The sequence below is a fragment of the Xiphophorus maculatus genome, chromosome 21 (genome assembly GCF_002775205.1).
Source record: "Xiphophorus maculatus strain JP 163 A chromosome 21, X_maculatus-5.0-male, whole genome shotgun sequence".
Classification (NCBI taxonomy): domain Eukaryota; kingdom Metazoa; phylum Chordata; class Actinopteri; order Cyprinodontiformes; family Poeciliidae; genus Xiphophorus; species Xiphophorus maculatus.
Genome location: NC_036463.1, coordinates 10,699,496 through 10,712,435, shown reverse-complemented (window position 1 = coordinate 10,712,435; position 12,940 = coordinate 10,699,496). Strand labels below are relative to the sequence as shown.

Below are 12,940 nucleotides of genomic sequence, written 5' to 3'. Positions count from 1 at the left end.
TTTTGTGGTATATAATGAGCAATAAAACATGAAATTGATTTGATATTTTCCAGGTACTACTTGTATTAACTGTGTTCCACCGTGATGAAAATAGCACCTTCAGATTCAGTCCTGTTCACACACCAGTTGGAGAAGAGGGCACAGCAGATGGGCCCGTTGCTCATCACAATGTCCACTTGTTCTAAAGGGGAAAGCGGGGGCCTCGGACAGCATGTCTTAAGTTGTGTAATCGGCTCTTAGTGTCACAAATAAAAATCACGCGCTTGCTTTTTTTTCTCAGGTTGTTTTTTTATTTCTTTGCCATCTTGTTTAAACTGAGACATTTTCTGGCACCACTTAATGTAAAAAAAAAAAAAAAAAGCATTTCATAGACCAATGTGGTGTCATGAGAAAATAAATCACTTCTTACAAAGTGTTGCTGCTTTAACAGCATCTGGCTCCCAGTGTGTCACAGAATCGTCTTTGTGAATTGACAGCTGTTCTGATTTTTTTTTTTCCTCTCCCAAAAAAATCAAGTAGTTCTCCTGTGTTTTAACAAAGCAGCCTCATTTCATTCTCTCCCACTTTACAACTCAACCATCTCTTCATATTACAGGTCAGCGCTGCGGTGCTTAATTATGTGCCGGCTGCTTGGGGGCCTCTAATAACCTGTCATTGAGGGGAATTTGAATGTCACACCATTTTGTTGGGCCCTAATGGCAGCAGGCAGATCCACTGATGAGCCGTTTTGGGACAATTACAGAGGATATTCAAATCACAGGTCCTGGGTGTGCGGCGAAGAAACGGTCGCGCGCACAGTCTTGATAGAGGCTCAGTCCGAACCAAGTACATGCATGAACACGTGCACGTCCACACTTGTTGTATCTTGACCCTGCAATCCACGTCCTTTGACACACATAGACGCTATCTCTCCACCCCCACCCCTCATTGCTGCAGCTCAAACTGTTTCACTGTAGCCTGAAAGCTTTTATTATACATCTAATCCAGCGATGTCATCAAGCCGGGAAGATATGCATATCATGAATTATTTTGACACTGGGACCTTTTAATTTTCACCGGCAATATTTCATCCCACCAATCAGCGCCTGGAGTGGTTGTCGCCAGGCGGACATAGTGGTGTCAGAGGACGAGACCCCCCCTCACCCTCCCTTCTCCTTTCCATCACTGCCACAGACAGGATCCAAATCTTCCAGGGGACTGTAATGAGTTAGGGCCACAATTGCGTGAGGGCGTGTGCGAGTGTGTGTGCATCTCATCAAGGCCCCATGCAAACTGCAGGAGGCAATGCACAATATGAGGAATGACATGTTATGATAAAGACTCAAATACTTTGACATAATTTTAAAAAGGAAGACAGCCAAACTCAAAAGCTACTGGCTCAAGTTGCACTTCAATATTTCAAAGTCAACCTATATCAAGTCGTTGGTAACTAAATATGCTGAGTTACAAGTCAGTGCCAGACTCTACAGATGTCCGCCTCCGCACGGTTTTGTTATCCAGTTTTCAACTTTGAAGCTGAATTACATAAACTGAACTCTGTGAAGTTCTAAATGGCCACAGAGTTAATATCACAGCTTCAATCTGTGTTGCTTGAAATCGAGTACAAAAGTTATGGTGATGAGTTTGATTTTGGCCGCTGTTGGTGCTTCTTCAAAAATTATTGTTGGAATAAAAAGGTTCCTCTGAAAAAAACAGAGAACTGGTTCATATTTGTATTTTCAGCAGGTTAGGTCATCGCCACAATGATTTTTCTTGTCTCTTTTAAAAAAGTCGACATCATCATCAGCAGCAGATTATTCAAAATGCTGCTGCCAGAATCCTGACCAACACCAGTTCTTACATAATTTCAATAGCTTCATGTTTGTTGAAGGATCAACTTTTAAATTCTTCTATTAACCTATGAAGCACCAAAGGTTTTGGGGACAAAATATGTTTCATGAGTTTTAATTTTGGATTTAATTTACTGCATTGCTTGAAGATTCAAGTCAGGCCACAATATTCTAATTTATTGCACTCCATTTGTATTTAATGTTAAGGTTAAGGCTATCTAGCTGTAAACTCAGAGGCATGGCATTCCCTCACCGCTGCCTGCAGTGTGAATGTGCGGAGTGCTCTGTGTAACTCACCCAGCTCCCAGTAGAGCGGGTATTATGTGAGCAAATTGGATGCTCAAACAGTCAGTCCGTGACCTTCCCTCATCCTGGATGTTGACCCCCGTATAAAGAGAGACATTACATCTCGTTACACAACAACACGGCCCCGGCGCCTTGCCGCAGATAAAGAAAAATGTCTCAATTAAATCTTCACCGGGGCCCCTCCGTCGAAGAGTTATCACCACTCTGGCAGGGCTGATCGCTTACACTCACACATCCTCAAAAGTTATTTGACATAAATTGCAGGAGTCACATCATTTCCTGCCACAGTCTGAGCGGGATTTACGGCTGATCCCATTGACTGGGAGCTGAACCTTCAATAAAACTCCTCAGGAGACTCACCTTATCTCCTCTGCATCAGGGCCCCATCTTCCCGGAGTGCAGATTAAACATGCAAATACACGCAGGTGGGAGGGTGATACCGAAAACACGTTTATGCACATGGAGCTTTCTGCATGCAAGTGGCCTGATATGAGGTGGAGGCATGAGGCTGATTGAGTTTTATCAGCAGGAGGAAGAGTGAAAAGGAGGCTCTGCATCGCTGCTTATCGGAGAGTCGGAGAGGAGGGAAATTATATGAAGGTTTTATTTGAAAATAAGAGGCGAGGGCTGCATGTGCCTTGTGTGAACATTGCTAGAAATCTTTAAGAGAGAATGAAGGACTGAAACAATCAAAGTACTGAGGAGAACATTAACCACTGAAGCATTGTGATTGAGAACAAAGTCAGAAAATAGCTACAACTTGGCTTTTTTTAATGGAGTTTCAACCCAACATGTTAAAAACCTATAGCCAAGCATCGTCAGTTTGGTCTGGATGGCTCATTTTCTCCTCTGCCATCTTTCTGTCTCTCTCTAGTGGTGGAGTGCAGGAAATAAATTTCAGAAGAGTGTTTGAGTACACTGGTTCATTTATGCTTCATGCTAATAAATACCTTCAGGATTCTGAAGGTATCACTAGCACTGCTGTGTGTAAAGTCTTCTAATACATTCATCTTTTATTGCATATACTGAACAGTCACATTTGTTTTGAATGTAAAAAGTGGCCAAATTCTTAAGTTTTGGTTGAACTTCCTAATTAAGCCTAAAGTTTTAGAAAAAAACACCCTTCTGGAAGTCCAGAGGGGTCAGAATTGAAACTAAACAAACATCCAGATGATGCAGAAACTGAGTAAAGGCCTTCGCCACAGCTTGGCACAGGATTTCATTGGAGCCTCAGCATCAGCAGCATCAGTGGCTCGAGGGCTTCCAGCTGGACTTGGCGCCTACCTCTGCCTGCTTACCAGCACCTCGGCTGTGTGGTGTGTGTTGGGTGTAGGGGGAGTGGTAGGCAGGCCACAGGATTGCCCCAAGGCACCGCGATTATGCACCAGCAAAGAAAACAGGATTTTCTTTCCTCCCTCTCTCTGCGTGGGGAACGCTCGCCACCCTCTGCAGTCTGATTTGAGACGTAGAGGACGACTGGGTGGCAGCGATGTGAGGTCAAAGTATGCCAAGCAAACAAAACAAATGATCAACAGAGACAACAGAAATTAAAAGCCGGCACCGTTTCTCTTATTTCAATGTTTATCATCGTTCGCATTAACAGTGTACAGGAATCTACAGCTTTTAAAATCTGCACAGGTTATATTACATCTGCCAAGTTTGTACACAAGAGGTTACATTTTCGAGGATTTTGTCAGAGGCTCTTTCTCAATATTACCGCCGAGGCAAATGACAAACAAACAAACAAAAAAAGAAATCTGAACAGGTTTCAAGTATTTTCTTTGCAAAATGAGCTGAAATACTAAAAACAAACATGCAACAAAGATTAACTGCAACGCGGGCAAATAAAGAAGAGAGTAATACTGCTGACATATGCACGTCCCGCTGACGTTAGTCTGCAAGGTGTTGTTGACCTATGATGACATTAAACAGAAAAAAAATTATTGCTTTTCAAAACATGGCCACCACCAGTTTTGCTTTTCTCTGCCGTTTTCTCAGTTTGAACCCAACCAAACGTGACGTCTCCGTACCATGAAAGACGGAAAGTGGCCCGGTCAGCACTGGATGTAATAACTGTTAATGACACAAGTCAGAATAATTAAACCTGAGGTGAAATTCAGGAGATTAAAAAGAAACACCAGCTGCTACGAGCTCTTGTCGTAATTTGTGACCTATAATAAAAGCCAGAATTATTCAAAGTAAAAGTAAAATACCAAAAAAAAAAAAAAAAGTTCCTTCACGTCAGGGAATGAGGCACCATTTATAAAATATCCATCTCCTCCACAGCGTTTGTGTGACTCCTTCGAATGTGAGAGTTTGCTCCAACATGATCGCTGCTTTAAGGACACTGCTGGCTGGCTAAGCTGTCATGACAACACTGCGAAAAAATGGCCGAGGAATTCTAGGAAACACGGGGAAATATTTACCAAGCAGGCGGCTCCATCATGCAGAGCTGTGGTGTTACTGACAGATCACAGCCCAGGTTGATGTGAAGGGCGAGGCTGAGAGCAGAGGTAGCATCATCAATGAAGGACCGCTAACAGAGGAGCTCACCTTAGAGAGGTTACCTGCATAAGGTTACCTTGGATGGATTTAAATTTTCTAAAGCATTCAAACACATTAAAAGGGTGTAATGAGCGCCATCTCAATACTTGAAAAATCATCCAAAAGTTTAATTATTTCAGTCATTCAATTTTAAAAGTGAAATACATTGTATAGTGTCTGGATTCGTCACACCTCATTTTGATGATTACGGCTATAGATATACAGTACAGACCAAAGGTTTGGACACACCTTCTCATTGAATTCAATTAGAAAGTGCGTCCAAACTTTTGGTCTGTACTGTATATATATATCTATATATATAGATATATATATTTAGATATATATATATAGAGATATATACATTTATTTCTTCTGTGGAATGTTGATTTTTGTGAAAAAAATCCTGTAAAGCACAAAGTTTCTAACCCTTCTTCTACAGAGAGCATGTTAATGGAAAGTTGAGAGGAAGGAAGACGTTGCAGGGACAACCACAGTCTGGAGGGGATTGCAAAGTAAAGCCCATTCCTTAGATTTGAATATTTACAAGGTCTGAACTGAAGTGGAGTCAAAACTTTACCCAGAGACGTATCCAGGACTTGAGCTACGACTGACTGTCAGTGAAGTCATGTGCTGGTGTTGGTCCTCTGTGTTTCATGAAGTCCAAAGTCAGCACAGACCTCTACCAGAAATATTACAGCAGTTCATGCTTCCACTGCTATGTTGTGTAACGTTAATTTAATTTTAAAGCAGAACTTTCATGCTGTAATTCACACAAGAACAAGCCGTGACCAAACTGAGAGGCTGACATTTCCATTTTAAAAGCATTTTTAAAAATTTGTCTATTGTAATATTATATTTTTCCACAGAACTGAATTTTGTGTTTTCATTACTTGTAAGCCAGAGTCATCAAAGCCAACAGAAATAAACTTTTGAAATAGAGCCATGTGAAATGAAGCTTCACTTTTTAAACTGAATTACTTCATTAAATTAACTCACAGATGATATTTGGATGTATCTAGATGCCCTGCACCAATCAGCCAAAACACTCATAAGCTGTGATTTAAAAATCACAATTCAGGCCAACGCACGGGAGCTGGCGGCTGAATGAGCAGCAGTTTCTGCTGGTGTCTACTTTTTTCTGTGAACTAACAGCGTTTGCTCAGAGCTCTCAAATCATTTGAGTAAAGTATCAATAAATAATTACAACTAACTCCCAAAAACCGCACAAATTATTTGTGGACGTAGGCAACGGGCGAGATTGGCACGTAGCATGCTGAAAAGAACAAACAAAACGTGACTGAAAATGTAACAAATTTAAAGGATAAAGAATCTAATGAGAAAATATTGGAATAGATGGAAGGAAATGAAGAGCTGAACTCATGCACAGAAAGAAATGAAACAGAACCTCCCATTTATCTACTAGTTCAACATAGCATTACTCATTTCCAGGAAGCTATTTGGTTCTGCTGGATATAGAGTCCTTTGGCTATGTCCTCTAGATATCTGCAGTTAGTTTATAGTTGTGAACAAACAGCCTTGTTGTGGGATTTGTAGCCTAATATTTGCACATGTTAGAGTTATTGCATGTTCCAACTGGCAGTCCAGCACATGTGCTGTTGAGAGGGGAACCTAAAACTAGTGATGCAGGGTGAAAACCGACACTATGCTGAGTGAGACGCGGGAAGCTGTCACCAGTAGAACGAACGTGTCAGGAAGTTGGCGGCCGTGCTGAGCCAGCCCAGGCCGTCTGTGACCGACCCCACCCGGGTGACGGCCTTGTCCTGCTCCTGCGATGGACTCTCGTCCTCAGGTAGGTAGTCTGGGATGTCTGTGTTCTCCTCCACCAGCACCGACGCGTCCTCCTGGAATGGTAACATCAGCTGCAGCAAAGACAGAGAGCGAAATGCACAGAGAGTGATTTGTTTACAATAATTAATGCAATTTATCTAAAAATAATAAAGTAAACAGTTGATAGCTTAATAGGGTCACAGTGAAGCCAAGAATCCTCAACTGTATTTACCATACATGACTGAGGTTTGACTGACCCCTGCTGGCCACATGATGCATTGTTACACATGTTCCCTCTGTGTGTGTTTAAACTGCAGGAACCAGCGCCAAATCAGTTTACCAGAACATTATGTTATCACTTACAATTTTAATATCATTGTGAACAATATGAATACCATAAAGGACTAATTGTAATACAGTTTGTTCCCTATTATACTCGATGGATAGAGTCTAACTGCAGTAGATAAGGAATTAATCAATTATCCATCCATCCATCCTACATTACATTAAATTAATCAATTAATCAGGTGAAAAGTTAAAACGAGCTAATAATTTCCATTCTGATGGTCAATATTTTTTCAAGTACAATTTTGTTTACAAAAACATCTATTGATTTTATTCATGGTTTCGGTTATGTGTAGTTTTTATTTCCTTTATATCGATTGCTTTTGGCTGTTGTGTTTTAGTTTGGGTATTTAAAATATCTTCCAGTTCTGCTGTTAAATGTTCTGTACAAAATTAAATTTATTAGCCTTAGGGAGGGAGAACTTGCATTGTTATGCCATTATCAATATATTTCTTGAAAATGGTTTCAAAGCAACAATACTGGCTAACTCAATAATTTCTGGGACAATTTATCGTCCAGAAACATTTGTTAGATGCCCACCAGTGACACTAAGTCAAAAGCGAGGTGGAAGCCCATAAGTGATAATATTTTCCAATAATAAAGCCATCACATGATTTTCATGAAGCAAAAAATATCATGGTGGAGATCTACCCCAGAAAACAGCCCTGCTATTGATATAATAGTATTTATTCTTATGTATTTCGACTGATTAAGCTAGAACATTTTCTACTCAGGGAATCATTTTCCCAAAACCCATTTTTAACCCTGACCCACAGTTTTGTTCCTTTCCGCTGTGAAGTGTAAAATCAAGATGTTTATGTAAACAGAAAACTTCTCATATTGATGCTGCACACAACAGAAACCTCCTGAACGCAATTAAAAACTGTTTTTGCAGTTCGTGGAAATACGATTCCTGTGGTGGAAAAGAAACTCAAGTGTGAAGGTTTTATTGTTGAGAGTGTGCAAAACATTTCCTAATGGATGAATGTTCGCAGAATTGTTTCTACCCAAAGTCTAGTAAGTTCTACAGTCGAGATATTCTGTTTAAATAATATCGTTTTTTGTTGGCAAACAATTTTTAAACTGTGTCACTGATGTTAAATACCACAGAGCTGTGCCTCACAGTTATAAGCCCTCACTTGGGAGTGTCGATAATCCCAGTTAATTTAAAATCAATTGTTTACTTTCGAGTGACTTCCCTTTGTTTTTAAACTACAATCGCTATAAAACAAATAAAACCATCCCAGATTAATTTTGTATTTGTCTAATTTCACTGTTATGTCTCATCCTAAACTCTGATGTGATCACCGAGTGTGAAGCAGCAATCCTTCCACTCTCCACTGTTTTGTGGTACAAATGCACACAACCACTGCAAAAAAAACAACAACAAAAAAAAAAACTACAAAACATAATGACACATTCAGATTTAATCTAATTCCCATAAAACACAACAAGCTCACAGTCTGAGGAAGAGATGTGACAAATCAGGTCAGCATGAATAAGTTTGAATCAACACCAGTAAACTACATCTCCTGTCCACAGATACACACCACATCTAACACATTCACCTATCATCTGACTTCCTCTGTGGGGGGGTAACTTTATGTAAAGCAGTTTTAGTAAACAGTGCAACTTCCCAGCTGTCCTTACCTCTCCGCCGTCCTCTGTCTTCACCACCTGCTGAGCCTTCATTACTTTGGTGGAGTTAATTGCTGTTCCCAATGCCTGAGAAGACATTCTACATCATAAAATGAATCTATCCAATGATATTATGCAGAGAATCAGTTTTTTTTCCCCCACATAAATCGAGGGTAAACTTGAGTTGTTATCCATTTCAAAGGGAATACCTCAGCTTTAAGGTCAGAACGGATACGGACAACGCATCGCTTCACGGCCATCTGGAAGGTGAAACTGATGACTCCTCGTATCTTTAGCAAAGCCTCCTCACACAGGCTCCTTCGAGTCTGACGAGAGAAAGGACGCAGATAAAGAGTTCACATCCCGAAGGCATACAAAACAATAATTGTGTTAAATGTGGAAACAGCTTTCAAATGCTGCACAAACATTGAGCATGTAGTTTTGAGCCTCTGCAGCGTTGTGTGTTAGTGCAGCCCACCGGAGGCCGTCTGTCTGCGGTAATGTAATCTGGCTCGATGCAAGCTTCCTGCTGAGCAACACTCAGGTTCAATCTCAGCATCCTGCTGTTCAATGGCTGACATTTACAACCTGTGCCCTTAACCTTCTTATAAGCCGCGGAGACGCACCTAAGATGATGTGGCATATCTGTGATTATGACAGCAGCAAACATGTTGATCTGAAGGGGATATTTGCACATCAACCGACACTGGGGGTGTGTGTCAATGTGACAGGGGCAGGGTAAAGTCCTGACGCGTCGTGTGAACACTTACAGAGTCGTCCAGTCCGTCGATATGCAAAACTACAGTTTTGGCCCTCTTGTTGTTGGAGCCGAGGAAGAAGTGGGCTTTACGGCGGCAGGACGCAGCGGCTGCCTCGGCCTGCTCAGCCTCTTCTTTACCAGCTGACTGCAGAATCTCGTATATCTCAGACGCCAGCAGTTTGGTCTCCCCGGGGGATGTGCTCCTTCAAGGTCAGAGAGAACAAAAGAAAAACAATTAGAAACGCAGTGGTGTGAAAATGAAGTGAAACGATCGGTGTCGATCAACTGAATGAAGGTGTGGATCTATAAATATCAGTCAGGCTAAAAGTTAGATTTTTTTTTACAAAAATAAAGTAATAATAATAGAGAAATACAGTCACAGTAACCTGAGGACAAAGTCTTAATATCACCAGAATAAAGTTGTAATATTAGGAAAATGAATTTTATGAGATCTCCAACATGAAAAATAAGAAATTAATTATCCTCTTGAAAATGTTTTTTCTGCTTACATTATGACTATTCACTTGTAATGAAACAAACGTTCTTGTTGCCAAGTTCCAACTCTCCATCATGCAACTCACAGAAGGGATGATTGAAATTAAAGCCACATTTTGAAAATAATTCCTGTCATTTGTAATTTAATTTTTAGAAAATAAAGTGAGAAAGAAAAAAATCAATTAAAATTGGAAATTGGATCTGGTATAAAAAAAATTTGAGATTTTATTTTAACCCATACTACCCAGCCCTAGTTTTTTTTTAACAAATCCAGATTACAGCATTCAACCAGACATCAAAAATTGTAAGGAAAACATTTTATTAAGTTATTTGGAGTTTTGCTGAAGTTGTCCTTCATACATCCCATTAAATCCTGACTGAATAAAGGGACTGTCGCCACTGACCCTTAAATAAAGCTGTTATATCTTTCACCTCAACAGACTACACTTCCATTAACAACAAATGACTGGCCATCATTTGTATCGTTTTATTTTTATTGGTTTGTTTAGAATTTAATTTTTAAAATAATTAAATTCATCTCCACATCAGTTAAGAGTGAGAAACATGTATGCTGACTGTGTGCGCAAGCAGCGTTTTATATTACTGCCACTCTACAGTAATTCAGCTTTAATAACACTCTGCCTGAGATGACAAGTAAAAACCAACATTGTGTCCAGAAATATTGCAGAAACTGTCCAAGCAAAAGAAAAAAAAACTAAGGTTTATAAAACAAAGTGCACCATAAGCATGCATTTCTGACATGCTGCAGACAGAGACTTACTTCTGCATGACATTCTGCAAGCTCAGCATCATGCCCAGCTCGCCCTTCAGCTTCTCCCTGTTGGCCCGACATTCTGCCAGGTACCGCACAGCCTGCAAGGGAGAGGGCAGCTTTTATCCGTCTGCTGTTAAACGTCACAGAGAAGCGTTTTAAAAGAGGCACCCACAGTCAGCTGCACATACATTACCAAAACTCTGACTTTGTGTTCGCAATTAATAGGTTTTTTACATCAAACCACCTAAATGCGTAGCAGCAGCAACATGTGGTGCCGCACAAAAGCGTTTCAGTGAATTAAAATATGAGGATGAGACGAAGCCTGGGCTGTATTTGCATCACAAAAAACGAGGCTGTTTTTTGTGCCAGAAATAACCTTACAGCTGCAATTAAAATCTGCTTCAATGCAGTAAAGGGGGGAAGGAACAAAAAAAAAACACACAAATTTAAACCACTCATTCAGAAATTGAATGAATACTCTTTATTAATACCAGAGAGAAATTCGCATATTTCAAAAACCGCTAGAAAGCATAGTTAGGACACATTTTGTGTAACACCATTTATGTTGCTATTTTATTCATATAAATCTGAAAAATCTCCATCTTTGCATAATGGTAAAAAAAACAACTTTATAGGTAATGCTTACCAACAGTGCAGAGTAGACAACCTGTGGGTTAGGATGGTCGAAAAAAAGGATGAGCCCCGGCAGGCAACCCTGGTCCTCAACTATGGCTCTTCGATTCAGGGGGTCCGCAGCGAGATCTCTCAGCTGGTTTACCACAGTCAGTGCATCCACCTCTGCACTCATGGTGCCTCCGGCTTTGATGGCACGTGCATCAAACCAACCTGTTCTCTTTACTGGAAAAAGAAAAATGGGATAAAATTTGGAATTGACTTCCTGAAATTACGGTGAATGAAAAATCATACTTTTCTTGTGCCAATTATCATGTTATGAATTGTCAAAGCTGAAGTCTTAAAAACAGTCAGATGACTTTAGCAAAGTTAAAAAGGCCTATTATATGCAAAAAAGTAATATTAGAAACCCCATAGTAGAAGTTTTTTTATAATTTTTTTAAAAATTATATAATTTTACAACAAAATTCAGCTCGGTTGTATCAATTTTCCACTAATTATTCAGATATTTCTACAACTTAGTTGGATTAAAACGGTGGTAACTTGAACATGACTTGGAATGCAACAAACTTGTCTTTATTAAGGTCACAGTGATTATTAGAGCACAAACCAAACACTGAACTAAAAGGAATTATCTGTGAACCTTTAAGGGCCACTTACAAAAAAGCATAAAACAGATGAAGGACTAGAACTAAGGGTAACAAAAGCATGTGGTTTCCATTATTTGTAAAAAGTTTGGAATCATTTCTACATCTGGATAAAGAGTAAGAGGACTGAAACCAAATACACGTCACTTATAGAAATATGCCAAAGAAGAATTTAGATTGTGAATGAAATAAATAAGAATATATTGCATAAAAATAAACCTGTATGTAATTTATATGATCAAATATACACAAACACCAAGCTAATAAAGGTCATAATTCTTGCTTTATTCTACATGACATGCAACATACTATAATAACTCAATATTAGCTATATATGTTGTGCTATACTTTCGTATTAAATTCAATTACACATTGAATTAGAGTTAACAACCACCTAAAATATGTCAATATACTTAGCTTGTTGCTTAAAACCTACAGACAGGTGTCTGATAGGATTTCTGTGAGCCCTAATCGTTGTGATATTACACCAGCTGACAGGACATAGATTGATTTTATTGACACACACTAAAAAAAACCGCAGCTGTCATATGCACCAAAATATATTTTTGTATGTGGTTGGAAGAATATTTCAAAAATAAAACCGTCCACGACAGCACATTAAGGCTTACGTATTAAAGGATTTGTAACAATGAAAGTAAAGGCTCGTTTTTTTTGTCCCCAGGCTCACCTTAAATCACGCCCTGTTGTACACAGCCGATTCAGCAGCGGCTAGGCTAAGCTAACTATCCGTACTCCAAAGCTAGCTTTATGTCAGTTGGTCATGAAAGTCCCAAGCCAAATCCGGATCAACTCAGCCACTACGAATACAAAATTGACACCTGAACCGATAGCTATGTTACGAAACTACCTAAAGTAAATAGTAACAAAAACAATTTCACCACCCCTTGGCCTGTGTCCCCTTTCTTCCCCTGCGCTTCTTTTGCTAGCAGCTGTGCACAGTGTTTGGGTTTTGAAGCACACCGACAGGGTGCAGCTGTTTTGTTATCAAGGACATTCCAGTGCCACCGACGGGATGTCAGTATTAAGTGTCACTTTTCAACCGGGATGTGCGGGAATATAAAACAAACGTTGAAAACTTCCCTGAAATCTGATTGGACGGGGAAACCTGATCGCCTCTACAGCGTAGACGTACATGCCGTACGATACGTCATAGCGTTA

The 12,940-nt window shown here is 39.8% G+C and overlaps 1 protein-coding gene across 2 annotated transcripts; it reads right to left on the bottom strand.

Annotated features, from left to right (window-relative positions):
- Positions 1–5,006: 5,006 nt before the first annotated feature.
- Positions 5,007–12,738, bottom strand: armc1 (armadillo repeat containing 1). Of its 2 annotated transcripts, none has more exons than XM_005797843.2 (7): positions 12,450–12,738; positions 11,128–11,339; positions 10,488–10,579; positions 9,222–9,414; positions 8,661–8,777; positions 8,464–8,538; positions 5,007–6,559 (listed from the first exon to the last, which is right to left on the bottom strand). In XM_005797843.2, exons 2-7 carry the CDS (start codon positions 11,287–11,289, stop codon positions 6,368–6,370), a joined length of 831 nt encoding a protein of 276 aa, XP_005797900.1. In that variant the 5' UTR covers positions 11,290–11,339; positions 12,450–12,738; the 3' UTR covers positions 5,007–6,367. The 2 variants fall into 2 exon arrangements, with proteins under 2 accessions (XP_005797900.1, XP_023182601.1); XM_023326833.1 differs by having other exon boundaries at positions 12,664–12,725.
- Positions 12,739–12,940: the final 202 nt, after the last annotated feature.